The sequence below is a fragment of the Solanum dulcamara genome, chromosome 3, assembly GCF_947179165.1.
Source record: "Solanum dulcamara chromosome 3, daSolDulc1.2, whole genome shotgun sequence".
In the NCBI taxonomy this organism is placed as follows: Eukaryota; Viridiplantae; Streptophyta; class Magnoliopsida; order Solanales; family Solanaceae; genus Solanum; species Solanum dulcamara.
This window is the reverse complement of record NC_077239.1, coordinates 74,054,444-74,071,963: the sequence shown is the minus strand read 5'-3', so window position 1 is coordinate 74,071,963 and position 17,520 is coordinate 74,054,444. Positions and strand designations below refer to the sequence as shown.

The 17,520-nt window shown below is 29.7% G+C and overlaps 1 protein-coding gene across 1 annotated transcript; it reads left to right on the top strand.

Moving 5' to 3' along the window:
- Positions 1 to 10,656: 10,656 nt before the first annotated feature.
- LOC129881777 (bidirectional sugar transporter NEC1-like) lies at positions 10,657 to 12,239 on the top strand. Its single transcript, XM_055955886.1, has 6 exons — positions 10,657 to 10,755; positions 10,846 to 10,882; positions 10,961 to 11,171; positions 11,261 to 11,425; positions 11,557 to 11,676; positions 11,820 to 12,239. The coding sequence occupies exons 1-6, from the start codon at positions 10,707 to 10,709 to the stop codon at positions 12,081 to 12,083; spliced, it is 846 nt and encodes a 281-aa protein (XP_055811861.1). The 5' UTR covers positions 10,657 to 10,706; the 3' UTR covers positions 12,084 to 12,239.
- The last annotated feature ends 5,281 nt before the right edge of the window (positions 12,240 to 17,520 follow it).

Sequence of the window (17,520 nt, the reverse complement as noted above, 5' to 3'; positions counted from 1 at the left end):
ATAATTAACATGGACCATACATATAATGCATGCATTTAAGAGTTCACCTTTTAGTCAAATGTTATTCCTACGACACTTTTGTTCAATGAAACAAGTATTAGAACAAACTGAAGGAAGAACTACTGGATTGGATCAAATTCTTAAAGTTGATCATTTATCAATTTGAGATTTTATAATTTTCTTTTTAAATGCTTATATTGTTTACACATACACATCTTTTAAATATTATTTATGATATTGTTTTATAAAAAAAGAAAAGAAAAAGTCTTATTAATATGAAAGACACACAAAATGACACTAAGACTAATTTAATAAGGGGAATTTTTGCATATAGCCGCTCCAAAATACTTTAATTATGCTTCATAACTATAGTTTGCTAATTACAATTTGTAGCTATAGTTATAGCAGCGTTTGTATAATTTGCACAACATTTGTATATGTTTGTATAATTCGCTATACAATTCGCAGTTTTTGTATAACGTTTGTATATTTCACTATACAATTTATGCACAAACGTTTGTATAATTCGCTATACTATTTGTAGTGTTTTTATATTTTGCTATATAATTCGATTTGCGCACACCGTTTGTATAAATCGCGCGAATTATACAAAATTCAACTGTATAATCGCGCGAATTATACAAAACTCAAACTGTAATTACAGCTAGATATATGCGGCGAGCCATAATTAATTCAAACTATAGTTATATTAGTTAATTAGCTAGTATATGTTTGCTTATCCACGTAATTTTTTCATTTAATAATTATTAAAAAATAAAAATTATAGTCACATGTTGCTAAATGGGCTATAAATGCCAACTGTTACCCCATCGGCTACCAAATAATTCCTGAAAGCTATATATATATGTCAATTGTCCTACCTTTTTAAAAGGAAACTTACATAAATATACAATATTAAGAAAATATTTACCATTTATAGTAATAAAAAAATAATTTCATTGAACATTTATAATACAGTTTTAATACATATTGCAGTGAACTATTTATAAAATATATATAATACAAGTTTTATAAATGGATAATACATTTATCACATATTTTAATAGATTTATAATACATTATGTTAGTTTCTTACTACACAAACATAATATATATTTTAAAACACTTATAATACATTTATATTGTATGCATAATTCACTTTTAATACAAGTGTAGATTTATCATAATATTGCTATATATTACTATAAATGGTAATAAATAAAAAATATCGCTAAAATCAGTAATTAATTTTTAAAAAGTACTCAATCAAGTAATTTTTCCGTTTTAAAACGAATTGTTTGTAAAGCCCAAACTATTTGGATTTGACTAGGCACCCTACAAGCGTTAGGAAATTAGGGCAAATTACAGGCCTGGCCATTCGGCCCTTTTCTTTTCAAAAAAAAATAGCTCTTGCTTTTTTTCTTACCAATAAAAGGCCAATGGGCCACTCGGCTGTGCAGGGTCCATTATTTAAAAGAAATATTGTGCTATTTTTTTTTTTAAAAAAAAAATCGTTGAATTTGATTGTTTTTGCTCCTTTTTATTTTTTTCTTTTATAATTGTTTCACTTTTTTTGTGAAAAAAATAAATATTTATGTCTTTTTATTTTTTTATTTATTCTTTTATTTTGTTAAGGTGAGAATGCATGATAGTCAATTAAATATTGATACATTACATAATTGTTTATATAATATTGATATATGATTATACACATTTATACAATATAAATATATTACATATACACTAAATAATTATTTATACATCATATATACATGTTTGTACATCATTTATACAATATTGATACATGTTTATACAATATTAATACATTACATATACACTACATAACTATTTATACAATATTTATACATTACATATATACTACATAACTATTTATACAATATCTATACATTACATATACACTACATAACTATTTATACAATATCGATACATTACATATACACTACATAACTATTTATAAAAAATCAATATATTACATATACACTACATAATTATTTGTATATTATATATATACATGTTTTTATACTATTTATATAATATTGATAGATGAAAAAAATTCCATGAAAAAAGTTTTGAAAAAAAGAGAGGATATTTTTTATTTAAAAAAATGCAGCAAAAGAATTTTTATTTTTTTTAAAAAGAATCAAAAATGAAAAAGAATAGAAAAAAGAGCAAAATGGCCTTGGGCCGAATTGAGCCCTGTAGTGTTCAGCCTATGGTCTCTTTTTAGTTATTTTTTGTGTAAATGGAAACATGACTATATGTTTTGTAAACTAATAACTTTTCGGTATATATATGAAATTAGCCCAGGAAATTATGTAGCGTGTCCATAAATGTAGTGGTCTTGATTTTTAATCTTTCATAAACAATTTTTGCAAAAATAATCTTTCTTCTACTTTTATCTTGAACCTTGACACTTGAATCTGGGGATCATTTTATTTAAAAAAGTACAAAATGTATAACATATATAGTTTTTTTAATTTCATAATTAAAAAATAAAATGAAAAGAAACAAAAAATAAAGAAAGAAATGGAAGGAAAAGAAAAAAATGCAAGAAAGAAAGAAAGAAAAAAAAAGAAGGAAGAAAAAAAAGACAAAAAAATAGAAGAAAAAAAGAGGACGAGAGAAAGGGGAAAAAAAAGAAATATAACTTTTTTAGTTTCATTTAGCTTTCAAAATACATTTTTTTTAAAATTTTGTTAGATTTGGAGGCTACTTTTTTTCAAAAAAATTTCATTAAATAAATGGAAGCTATTTTTGTAAGACGAGTTTTTTTATGGAGGACAAAATATCAAAATCAGTCTTTATGAGAGTCATTGATGAACTTAACCTATTAGTAACAGTTTGTCTTCTAAATTTATACTCTCTGTAGAGTAAAATGTTATTTTAAATAAAAAAAATTCATCTAGAATAGATTTTGATTATTTGAAAATAAATTTGTTCAAGTGGAATAATATTGAATCAAAAATGCAACCAACAAATTTGTTTTATTTTGGATTGTCAAACCACTAGAGTTAATTTTTATTTTATTTTGAAAAAACATATATGAAAATGAGACAAACAGAAAAGAAAAGCTTTGGAAGGGATTATGAAAGAGACATAATAAAGTAGTGGTAATTGACATGTAATATTGCAAAAATAAGCGTAGAAGAAACATAAACAAAACAATCGAGACGCGGTTGTCCGTAAGTTTTTTGATGAATCCATGAATTTTGCAGCTAATAGTGTGGTGCGCTGAATTTGGATAAGTTAAAATAAATTGTGTATACCCAAAAGTTACTTGTTGAAAAAGGCTAAAAATGAGTCATAATTGAAGATAAATATGTTGTTTTCGATAAACCTTAATTCAGGTGATGTATATTAAAAAACAAGTATTTAAAATAAATATAATGAAGAAGTTATATTAAAAAACAATGAAGAAGAGAATAGTAGAAATAATAAATAATATATTACTCGTAGCAAAGAAAATATTAAGTAATATTAAAATCAAAAAATGAACTTGTATGAGTGTAATAATAACAATATTGACAAGGAACCAGACAATGCTTGATTTTCTATACTAATCTTCTACCCTAATATTTCTCCTCATACTCATCATATCCGACTTCTCACACCTTCTTCCTGAAGCTCTATGCGTGGATTTTTTTCCACATGTCTGAATCATCTCAGTCTGGCCACCATCATTTTACCATCACGAAGGTCATTCCCACCTTATCTCGGATATCTTCGTTTTTAATTTTATCTCTCCTAGTATATCCATACATTCATTTCAACATCCTCATTTTTGCTCCTTTTATCTTCTGAACGTGTGAGTTCTTGATCAATCAATACTCCGCCTCATATAACATGTATAGTTGGTGACCACCAGTACATCCACCACTTTATAAAACTTACCTTTAAAGCTTAGTGGCACATTCTACTATCACATAAGACACAGGATGCGTGCCTTCATTTCATTCATCTTGCTCCAATATGATGTGTAATATCCTCATCAATCTCTTTATTTTCTTAGATTATTAACTTGGAATACTTGAAATTTTCTCTATTGGAGATGACTTGTACATCAATCCTCACTTCCACACTTGTTACGTGAGTCACATCACTGAACTTACACTTCAAGTATTATGTCTTAATCCTGCTCAACATGAACCCTTTAGATTGGTATATCTCCAAACCTCTAGGCTATCCTTAATTTGTCGTGTGTCTCTTCAAACAAAACTATGTTATCTTCAAATAACATACACTATGAAACCTCTCTTGGATATGTTGCGTCAGATCATGCATTACTAAGCCAAATTGAAATGAGCTAGGAGTTGTTCCCAGGTACATTTTCGTCACGATCAATAAGTGCTCAGAGTCCCCTCTCACTATCCTTACTCCTATTTTGGATCCATTGCACATATCCTTAATCACCCTAATGTCTTCAAACATTTTGATAGACCCGCTTGAAGATTTTGTCTTACGCTTTTTCTTAAATAGTGAACACCATATGTAAGTCACTATTCCTTTCCCTATACTACTCCATCAATCTCCCTACGATATATATAGTTTCTGCAGTTGAACGCCCTAATATAAATTTGAAATTGTTTCTCTATAATAGACACACTTCTCCTTATCCTCATTTCCACCATCTTATTCCAAAATTTTATAGTGTTGAGCAATTTGATACTCCTATATGACATATCAAATAAAAAAATTAAAATATTTTAACAAAATTTCTCATATATCAATTTACACTACATATTAATCCAACTTTTAAATGATTTTTTTTTAACGAGTTGGATGATCCCTGGATGACTAATTTTAATACCCTAATTAATTTCATATATATATAGAGGCAAGCAATGTGGCAATGTCTGAAAGACAAAGCCAATGAGGAGTTAGGTCAGCAATAAAATAAAATAATAAATTACTAAATAGAGCAATATAGGACAAACATTTTCCATAAGAATGAAATTGCCTGAGAATATCGAGCTAAACAAAACCCATATTGAGGTTGTTGCTTTCCACTTTTTCTTATCCTATCATTGCATTTACCTCAATTTTTACTTTAGTTTGTTATAATTAGTTAGAACAAACCTTCAAGCATTTTACTTGCTACATTATTCCATATGATAAAGTCATGAGTACCTCTTTAAATTGTAAAGAAAATTCGCCAATTATTTTTTTGGGATAATTTATTTAGTAAATAGTCATTTTTATTATATTTTTTGAAATTTATGAACCTTTTAAATTACGGTCTAAAAATATTTTGTGAGCAAATAAAATTGAATATCTTACGAGAAAATATTAGATTACCGTTGATAATTTTATTGCATTAGACGGCAACCTAATTAATATTTTGTTTATATGATTGAGCAATATATGAAAAACAATTACACTCGATTAATTTTTCAACGCTTATATTTGCACAACTATCAAAAAATATGAATAAAATCTGAGTGGTAACTTAATATAGGGACATATGTATAAATCAACCTTTTAAACATGCTGTGAATATTCTTTCACCCTAGCAGGATTTTGACATACTGCAAATTCTCTTGAAAGAGAGAGGTGTCTTCAAACATAGGTGGTGCATGACAGTCTTCATGAGCTCAAGTCGTAAGATATTGAGTTAAGTATCTCAACGAGCGCAATTTTCGTATTTATTTGTCATCATTGAATTTAAAATTCTCAACATGCATTTTTAATATTGAGTTTGATTTCAACACTTGCTTTAACTAATTTTAATTTGTGATGACAAAAACTTCCTTCTACAACTCACGAATTAAGAATATCTAAACAACTGCAATCGAAAAAACGAAAATTCACAAGTCAAAGTGTATAGCGGTCTTTTGAAGAGCAGAAAAAGAGGTGCATGTACAAACTTCATTCACAATATATATGATAAGTCCGACCATTCTGACCATGCATGTGTCAATAATAATTGAAATTGAAATTTATTCATATGTACATAAATTCAATGGTCTATATTTGATGATTTGTGATAAAATTAGACATTTAAAAGATAATGAAAAATATGTTAATAATTGATCAAAACTAAGTTGCTTGAAAAAAAAATCTTGATTATTCAAAGACCACACATGATGTGTTTTAATTTAATTCAAAATTAGGTTTAATCTCTGGATGTTACAACACCATCCACCTATTACAATTTCCCTAATTAATGAAATATAAAATTGCTGCTTGAATTGAAATTTAGGACATTTTTGTATATTATTATATAGAGGAGATGAACTTGGAAAAGCAACTAAGTATATTAATTAATTACAGAGATATTCAAAACTCCACGTTAATTAAATCCATTAATTAGGGAACGAGAAAACGTGTATCATATATAGTTTGCCAAAAATATTGTTTATAGAACCTTATTTGAGAAAACATCAAAAAGCAATAATAGACTTTACTCATTTTCCAACATATCAATATAAATTCCATTTTTGCAAATGATTAGTTTCCAACTATGATAGACAGATATTGTAAAATTCAACTCAATCAACTACTTATATTCTGTAGTTTGATGTAACTTAATATTAAAGTCCACTCATCACTTTCTTTTTTAAGCAATTTGTCCATTCATGAGCAAAGGTATAGAATAGAGGGAAAATAAATAAATAAGGAAACAAAAAAAATAATCAGAGACGAATTGATCAAAATTTAAACTTTATAAGTTCATATTTGAAATTCTATTACATCTCATCTTGTTTACTAAGTTTAAATTCTATCTATGGTCTAATTTAAAAGGTACAGAATACAATAACTTCGTAATAAATTTGGCTGTGTACAGAATGTTTACATCAAATCATATCAGTTAATTATACTTAAGTGATTTAATAACGAATAAATTAAAGAATACATATAAATTAATCACTATTAAACAGTAAAATTTAGAGATAAGTGTCAAAAACACATCTAAACTATCCTTTTTTTTGAGTTTCATACTTAAACTATTGGAAGTGTGAGTTTCATACCTAAACTATCACTTATTAGTTTGAGAAACACACCTCTCTCTTTTATTCCACTCTGATAGTTTATGTATGAAACTTATATTCCAAATAGTTTAGATATAAAACTCAAAATAGAGGAACAGTTCAAATGTATTTTTGACACTTGTCTCTAAAATTTATATATAAACTCATGTTTTGTATTTATTGATTTGGTGCGACTGATTATATGTATTAATATCAATTACACTTTAAGCTGAATGGTATAATTAGGTGTAAAATATAAATATCATGTATGAATAAGTATTTTCGAGGAATTTCATATATATCCTAAATAACACCTTGGGAATCGAAACTGTGAGTACCAGAACTATATTATACATTTCACTTGGGAAAAAAAGACAAATCTGGTTTTAGTATATAGTTTTTAAATGAGAACAAATTGTGGAAAAGAACAGAAAAAAAACACAATTTGTTAAGATTTGGACCTCAACATATTTACTAGTTCCAATATTGATTCATCAGGTACTCAATTTTTTATAATCAATATATTGGGTCACAAGTGGAATATCTCTACTAACAGACATTATCAAATTAAAATATTATATCAGGATATTCTCTCCAATTAAATTATATAGGAAGCTGTTATAAAAAGGTATCTTCCCATTTCGTTTTATTAAGTGCATTTATTCCAATACGTTTTATCTTTAAAATTTCGTTGCAATTAAAATATTTTTAATATTTACCATCAGAAATAAAGATTTTTTCTACTGCGAATTAGTAAAATATTTATCCTATAGCACTTAATTTTCTAACTTATTTTTCATCGAATCGATTCATTGATAAAATGCATGGCTCATTAAAATAATGAGAAACTTCTTAAGTCTCTTTCTATGAAAATATTTCTTTTCTCACCGATTCAATCAGTATGCGTCATCATTCGCTGGAATTGAAATATCTGCGAGATCGGAGTCACAATTTGTATCGATTAAATAAATTGTTGGAATTTCTAAAATAATACACTCTTGCAGGACCGTATATTCTTCATGGCTGATCAACGATAATTACAATATCGAATACTTCTGTCATATATTTAATCCCGCCCAGCAAATATGCTTGCAAGCGAGATAATCTGTGAAAATAACATCTAAACATTTTTAATGAAAAATTCAATTGAAAAATAATAATTTTTTAATAATATCAACTTACTACGCGCTGATATAAAAATAACATAATGTATTTAAAATTTACAAAGAAGATATACTCTTCACATGCTATGTATAAATATGACCTTTATCCTAACATCATACATTTAAAACTTTTCTAACATTTTTACATATACGTCAAATCAAATTAAATTACATATATAATTATTATTTGTAGAAATATAAATGACAATTCGATCGATGGTTTTCGAGAAAAACAAAAGTAGGTGCATTGCATGGAGAAAGTTCGTCAAAAAAGGAAGAAGAATAGGAAATCCAACGTGGTGCCACCTACAATATAATATTTTCTAAAATGTTAGTAGATTCTAAAATTTTAAAAATGAGATAGATTACTTGCTACAAACAAATGAAAACGACTTAATTATTTATATATATATATATTATTTTATTTTTTTAAAAAAAAAACGTAACGGAAGAAGAAAAAAGTCACGTGCAAACTACAACACCCTGGTGGATGTTGCATAACCCTCGCCGTTCCTTCTCTCTTTATTCTTTTTTTTTTTCTTTTTTTTCACTTTCGATTTCCTTCACGTAACTGATCTCATCTTACGTACGTACTTTGTCTCAACACTATTTTGTTTTCTTTTGTTTCTGTTTTGCCTTTTTAGAGTCTTCCCGACAATAATTTAGTAAGTAGGTGTTATTATAAAAACATATATATAGACATTAATAAAGTTGGTTTATAATGTCTTCAAAACTTCAAATTCAAATTATCGATTAGGTGTACATTATATGTATTAAAGAGATAGAGATCTTATGATGAGAGTAAGAATAGGTTCGATCGAACTTAATAGATTTTGTTCAAATAATGTATTTGTATTAAAATCGTTATTATAAGATTCAGAACTCATAAAATTGAAATTCTAGCTTTGTGCCTCTAAATGAGAGATCATGAAATTCAAAATATAACCATTTTGTTTCATTTTATGTAAATTTACTTGATTAAACATATACAGAGTTTTAGAAAAAAATTTATTTTGAAACTTCCATTATATATATATATATATATATATATATATATATATATATATATATATGTATATATATACTCTTAAACATACATGTTATTTGTGTGATAGTATAATCATGTCCTCACTTTGCATGCTTTAAACCGTATTAGCTCCTCCTAAAGAGCGGAGCCGGTATATACTCTACGAATTCGATAGAACTCAGTAATTTGATTTGATCCAAATTTTATATTTATCTTCATTCAATATATACAAATTATTAATTTAAAATTCAATAACTTTTAAAAATTAGAATCTCGAACCGTAAAATTCAAATCCTAGCTTCACCTCAATCCCTTCCATCTTTCTACAATATGTTAAAAGAGCGAAGAATTTAAACAATACATGCCGAGTTTTCATGAAAGTACTTATCTTAATTAATCCAAATACAATTGCAGATTCAAAGTTTCTTTAATCAAGATTATGAACAACAAGTAAAGAAAATTGACGATACATATAATACTCTTTTTAAAAATTCTAGTCCAAATTGTTTTTTTCCAATTTCAACCAAATATTATCCAAACGTTTCCCGTTTCAACGGACCACATATATGGTTTAATTTATACTAGCTAGCTAGCACCTAAATAACAAACTATATAGGTTGGTGAGAAAAGATATATCGTAGAACATTAGCATTCAACAAAAGAATGTGATATTCAAGAAAATTAACTACCTACCTTTAATTAGCCCTATGGGAATATATTGAATTATACTCCCCCGTTTCAAAATACTTGTCGTCTTGATTATCTATGCCGATCGCATTAAGTTTTCAGTTCTGCATAAAGTGCAGGTGGGCGCCGCCCTTTTGAAAGCTTAGAGTTGCGAGACCTGCCCTTAATAGTAGTTGTTCTTGAAGACTACAAATATCTCAATTATGACACATAAATAGAGTGAAATATTCAAAGAAGAGAGAATATATCTTAAGACATAAATAAGGATAAAATAGTCAAACATCCCTCTTAATTATTACTCCATGCATTCCAAAATAAGTAGTGATTTTAGATCACCTCTTAAGAAACTACTCAGTCCTAGAAAATAATAAGTTTTTTACTAACTTACCCCTAATCAAAGAGAAGCTAATTAATATTTCTTGATTATGTAAACACGGGTAATTTTGAAAGAATGTACTCAATTCCTTCTTGAAATCCTAAAACATCACTTATTTTGAAACTAAATGAAAATGCTAAAACAATACTCATTTTGGATCATAGAGAGTATCTTATTAAGAGTCGTGCAAATGGAAAACACAATAAGTATTTTGAGACAGATAGAATTAAGAGTATTATATTGTTCACATTTAAAACCACGTCGATTTTAAACATGATTTTTAGGACAGCTTAAAGCCAAAGGTATTGTGAAGTATTTTCGAGTAGCAAGCAAGCTTTATCAGCAATATCTCACTTTATTATTCCTATATAAACATTGGCAAAACAATTTATATTATTCCCCTCTCATGCTTTGAGTATTTTCTCTCTTTGTATCATTTGTTATTACAACAAGTACACTCAAGAATGGCTCTCTTTAGTACTATTCAATTGGCCTTTGCTTTTGGCATTCTTGGTACTTAATAATTCATTTTTCTCCTCCTTTTTTTTTTTTCATTCCTCCATTGTTTTGTTCAATTATAATTAACTATCATGTATTTTACAGGAAATGGGGTGTCGTTCTTGGTGTACTTGTCCCCACTGTAAGTATTATTATCATTTTTTTCTTCACCCTAAATATCATTATAATATTCTTATGTGCAATTTTTCTTAATTTACAGGCCAACTTTCTATCGAATATATAGAAGAAAATCGACCGAAGGATTCCAATCTATACCTTATTCGGTTTCGCTTTTCAGCGCGATGCTTTATTTATACTATGCTTATCTCAAAGATAATGAGATTTTGCTTATAACAATTAACAGCTTTGGAACTGGTATTGAATTGATATATCTCACTATCTTCATGATATATGCCACCAAAGAGGCCAAGGTATACAAAATTTATATTTTTGAAATTATGAGTTCATAACGAACGAAATGTTTATTTGAAATTAATCGATTTATTTATTTATTTTGCAGATTTTCGCTACGAAGCTGTTGATTATTTTTAACGTGGTAACATTTGGAGCAATCGTCGTGTTGACATATATATTTGCCAAAAACAATGAATTACGGATCAGCATCGTTGGATGGATCTGTGCCGTCTTTTCTGTTAGCGTTTTCGCTGCTCCTCTAAGCATTATGGTACGTTTATTTTGTAATAACGTCTGAAAAAATGAAAATCAATCAAATATATATATAAATTTCATTAATTTCAAGAATATATATTCTTTATATTTCACGTCATAATACAATTTTTATTTTTATTTTTGCAGAGACGTGTTATCCAAACAAAGAGTGTTGAGTTCATGCCATTCCCTCTTTCTTTCTTCCTCACAATTTGCGCTGTCATGTGGTTTTTCTATGGTTTATTGAAAAAAGACATGTACATTGCAGTAAGTCCCATTTTACAAATGTTTCCAATTTAATTCGTATATACTGACATTAGAAGAAATTTGTGTAATTTAATTAATGCGTCATATAAAAGTGGAATTTTTGTATGCTTAAATTTAACTTTCCTTTGTGATTGTATGAACAGACGCCAAACATTCTAGGGTTTTCATTTGGAATTGCACAGATGATATTGTATGCGATCTACAGAAACAGAAAGCAACAAGTCCTACCGGACCTTAGTCTGATTGATCTGAAAGAAATCGCGATTGACATTAAAGCAGTGGTGGTGGAAATAATTCAAGAAAATGGTGATGATGAGAATAAGAATAAGAATAAGCAAGAAGAAGTGGATGAAAAAAAGGATGATAATAATAAGCAAGAAGTTGCACTAACAACTTCTAACGTGTGAGAAAATTAAGTCTAATGCACCATATATATATATATATATTTGCCCCCTAATAGCCAAAGGCAAGAAGGGTAAAAAAGAATGTAAAAGGGGAGTTTATATAATGTACAACAACTTCATGCTAATTAATGTGTTAATTACTTTTGTTACACTATTTACGGCTTTGCTAATTAAAGGATGCAATTGCTTCCTTGTTTTGTGTCTTTTTATATATAAAAGCAAGTTGAATATGATTAATTTTCTGATTTTAATCTCTTCATTCCCTTTAATTATTTGTCTAATTTGTATTTTGCATTCTCCTTAAAATGACTATATTGATTAAGGAATATGTGTTTAAGAACTTTTGTTCTTCTTGGTGTTTTTTATTATGGAACAAATTAAGAATAAAATTGGAAGGAGAAAAATGTTTGAAATCACAATCACATATGACATGTTGTAAGAAACTTCTTAAAAAAAAAAAAAAGAAGAAGAATTGAAGAAAGAAAATGACAAGAAACTTCAATGACGTCCATTAAATAGAAAGAAAACTTCCAACTTTTTGCATTTTTTTTTCTTCCACGAGGCAAAAAAAAACTAATTAATCTGCTTTAATTTATGTGATCTAGTAATTATTTGATTAATTATTTTTTTAAAGAATTAAATTACTAATTATTATGATTTAAAATATTTTTATAGTTTATAATTATATAACTTGATTGTAAATTTTTTATATTGAATTCTTTCAAAATAAATAGATTCATCATACTTTGAATATAAAATTATATAAAATGAAACGAAGAGATTAGTAGAGTGGCAATTTTGTATCATTTCTAATGCCCCTTTAGTAGGAAGTGAGATACTAAAGGTGCTACATATCTTTGAGTGGAAATTGAATGAATTTTCTCTAAAGCCCTTCTAGAATTTTGATTTACTACATGAGGTGGATATATTGAACAAAAATAGGAGTATTTACTTAAATTATATATGAGATGTTTAGAGGTAAAATTATGCGATGAACTCTGAATTAAGAATTTTAGTTTGACCTCACAAAGATTTGTATGATTAGGCCCCTTTGTATTTATATTTTTTGAGATTCTTTTATAATTTAATAAAAAATCTCATTCAGAATAAACATCTGAGTGGTTCAAATTTACTTATCTTAGTGTTCTTTTATGTGCAAGCACACTTGTACATATATTTTGATAAAAATATAGGGTTCTAACAAATTCATAATATGTGATTACATTTGCCACCATATATTTGTGAAAGCGAAAGTATTGAATAGTATTACATCATTTCTGTTAAATATCAGTGATAGTGTTGGTAGATCTCTCTTTTCCCTCTTTTCAATAGAATTCAAACTCGAGATTTGTTGTAACGATCCGACTTGTCGTTAATTAAGATTAAAAAGGAATCACAAAAAAAAATTTGATTGGGTCTCACTATCCTGTTAGAGCGGGATGGTTCCGCCTTAGCGGCGCCGCCAAAGCGGGAATGTAGCCATTAGAGCGGGAGGTCGTGGGTCAGAACTTAAGACGCGAATTTCTTATTTCCCCACTTTTCCCAAGTGTGAGTTAGAGGCGAGAGTTTCTGCAAAAATCCTCCAAAAAGGCTGCTTTTGACTCGAGAAGAAAAGGGGAGGAAATCTCAGAATGGGGAGGCTTTCAACCAGTGGAATTCAATCCGGTCTCGCTCGTAGAACATCTGGTACCAATGATTCAGTAGCATTATCTCTCCACGGTTGCTTGGCACCCACGTAGGCTAGGCTTCTCTTTTCTGAGTAGTAAATCTATACCTATTGTGTAGTATAGAAGGAAATTTAATGAGAAATCGTATGACTAAGCTGTGGTCATGGGTCACGGGCAGAAATTCAATTGTGTTAGGGTCTAATTCGAATGTAACCTGGATAAAAAGGTGTTATAATGATTGGAAAAGTGCATTGTTTGTGATATTATTGCATATAGACGGTTATTTTATAATGGGCATAGTATTGTGTACATGAATACAAAACTAAGTAGATATTGATGATAAAACTTAAAGGTTTGGTAGTGTACGTGATGGTTTTGGTTTTCCGTGTGTGTTTCATATACTTGTTAAATTGCTTCATGATCTGCATAGGTGTGTATGATTAAGGGAAACATGCTAGAATTGATAAAATGATCAATTGTTGGCTTGCTTTGTGATGAATCTGCTTTTGGTGATATAAAGTGGTCTATTGTTGATAGTTGTGGTTGGTTTGCATAACTGGATCGGGTGTCACATTCCGACATATATTTGGATTGGGTGTTACGTTTCGACACATATTTAGATCGGGTCTCACGTTCCAACTCATATTTGGATCGGGTGTCACATTCTGACATATTCTTGAATTGAGTGTCATGTTCCAACACATATATGATTGGATTGGGTCCCTTGAGAGGGCCAAGTATGTGTTTCTTGATGGTTCCATGAGATCACCTAATGATATCGGCATTTGTATGTAATAATAATGTTATGAGTAAATGAACATTGGATAAAGGACCTATGACGGAACCCTTAAATTGGGGTGTGATAGTTATAAAAATATGTGAGTATGTATAAACTTACGGTGGTAAGAGAATGGGCATGTATTAGGCTTGGTGTGATATATGTGTTGTATGAAGTATTCTATGTTCATAGGCTTAGAGTTGGAAGTTGCTTGTTCACAGATGGTTTTATTATTGAAGTTCCCAAGAGTAATTGTGGGAGTAGTAGTGGTTGTCTAAACCGGGTTTAGTTAGGAAGTGCAGTCGTGAGATGGATAGGCCCTTATGTTGTGAGACAATTAGACCAAACCAGTGAAGGTTGGGGGAAATCATTGAGCGGTTAAGGTTGTTAGGTGGAGACTGTTGGAGTGAATGAACAGTAGTAAGGTGGGTCCATAACCCACAGGTCTTAAATTGTAACTAGAGTGGGTAGTGAATCTCTGAAGTGTAGAGTGGTAAAGACCTTAAGGGTGAGGATAAGGAGTGTACGGGGTGGACAAGTTAATAAAGTTTAATTATTATGATATCTCTTATTTTTATGTTCATATACTATGCGGTACGTATCATATTCAACGATGATGCCTACTAGTTGTAATACCCCGTATTATTTTATCCTTGACTAAATTTGAGAACCTGGTGCAAAGTTAAGGAAAGTGGATTGTACCAGTTGCTACGAGTCAACCTATGATTCGTAGCAGATTCTACGGATTGTAGGATGGACTCATGGTGTTGGGACTGAGGAGGAAGAATTTGATCAAGTGTGAAGAGGAATTACGAGTCACTTTATAACTCATAAGGATGTTGATGACTAGCAAGAATGAGTCGTAGAGAGTCCTTTCTTAAGTTCTTAAATCACAAGTCTCAATACTTTGGCTACGAGTCATCTGGACGGATCATAAAGGTTTCTATGAGTCGTAGAAATGCCTCGTAGAAACACCTAACACTTAGACAAATTCCAGACTCTAAATGTCACTTCTACGAGTCAAGTTGACGACCCGTCAAAGAGTCTATGAGTCGTAATAACGACTCGTATAAAAAGTTCAAAGACTTAGTTTTCTCTGATTTTTGAGGACTTACAGGACGAGTTGAGTCTACAACTTGTCGAGTCTTTGACAACTTGAAGACACGAGTCGTAGACCCTAATATTTTCCAGCCCAATTCCACTAGATGATGACCCTTAGATATTTCTACGAGTCATAATGAAGACTCGTAGGCGATAAACTTCAGGATTTTAATGAGGATAAATTGGTCTTTTCCCACCCTTCTTAGACTAAAACCCTGATATTTTAGGATTAAATTAAGCCCCTTAATAGTACCCTGAACGTATAACCCTCTCATTAACACTAGATTATTTGAGAGCGAGGATTTGAGAAGAGGAGAATGGCTAGGGTTCAAGTTCTTCAAGCGAGGTCTTCGAACTCTTGATAGTTCTTCGATTCCAGGTATGTAAGGCTAACTAAAGCATGTTTTAAGTTCTTTCATGTGCCCCTAAGTATACGATTAGTGGAGTAGTAAGTGATATAGGTCTCCTACGAATGAATCTTTGTAAGATCTTTTTAAATCCTAGTATATTTTTGCACAAATTAGCATGATTGATAGTTTTCATGAATTAAACACTTAAAATAGATGATTATATTTCTCCCTACATGAACCATATTTGAGTATTAACTTTTAATATATTACACAATGATTGAGTCTAAAAGTTTGATAGGTGAATGTTGAATGAGCATGAGTTGAACTTGAGTTGGATAGAAAAAGTCTAAATAATTGTTGATTGGAATTCTGATGAGTCATGAATGAGTCTTGAAAAGAACGTCTAATTGAAAGAAGTGATGATTGAGTTGATTAGAGTCTAATGTGACTATATGGATTGATTTGTATAAACTGATTTATTTGACTCTTATGAGCATATTGAATCTTGGGAGGAGTATTGAGCACTGAATTGGATAAAAGTATAGTTATAACTCAATTCCCATGGACTATGTCGCCAGCATAGGATAGAGGGTTAAACATCTTAAGTCCCAAAATGATAGACTTTGATTGATTGTGGATCTAAAGAAAGTGATTCGTCCTTTACTCGAGCAAGGTAGTAGATGGGTGTGGAAACGACACTGCTTCATTGTATATCACCGGCTCATAGATGATGGTTGTTGGTTAGAGAAACTCCTAATTAGGATATGATCTTGCATGATAGGATTGTTAGATTGAGATTGTAGATGATTGAGTCGATTTGAGAAACATTTACTAAATTCTAAATTTTTGCATATCCTTTAAGTTGATTGATGAGCTTGAGGTAAGTATTTGTTGACTGTTTCTCCTTCCTGCCATTTTACATATTCATACATTCCATGTACTGACGTCATTTGCCCTTCATCATTTCATGATGCAGATAAAGGTGTTGGAGATCCTCAACAGGCCTATCATTGACGATCATTTCTACTCTCAGGGTTGGTGAGTCCTCCTTGCATCCGGAGGCACTCTGGATTAGTTATCTTTTCTTGATGTATTTCTTTTTAGGTAGCTATAGACTTGTCATTGGCACCTTCTGAATAGTATTAAAGGCTTCATAGACAGACAGATGATAATGTCGAGAAGATGTTTTGGTTTTTAAAACTATCCTTATGATATGGAGTTGATTTGAGATTTGTTTTAAATACATTATTCTTCTCGAAATATTGATTTGGTTAGCCTAGTTGAATTTCTTTTAATTTGATATCGGGTCTTCCGCTGAGTGTCTGAATATGTGATCGGACCAAGTAGTTTGTTTGGGAACCAGCAATGATCTTTAAGTGCCGGTCATTCCTAGGGTACCATCCCAGAGCGTGACAAACTTGGTATCAGAGCATAGAGTTCAAGATTCCTAGGGAGTCTATGAAGCCGTGTCTAGTAGAGTCTTGCTTATGGGTGTGTTGTGCACCACACTTATAATTAGGAGGCTATAGGACATTAGAAATTTT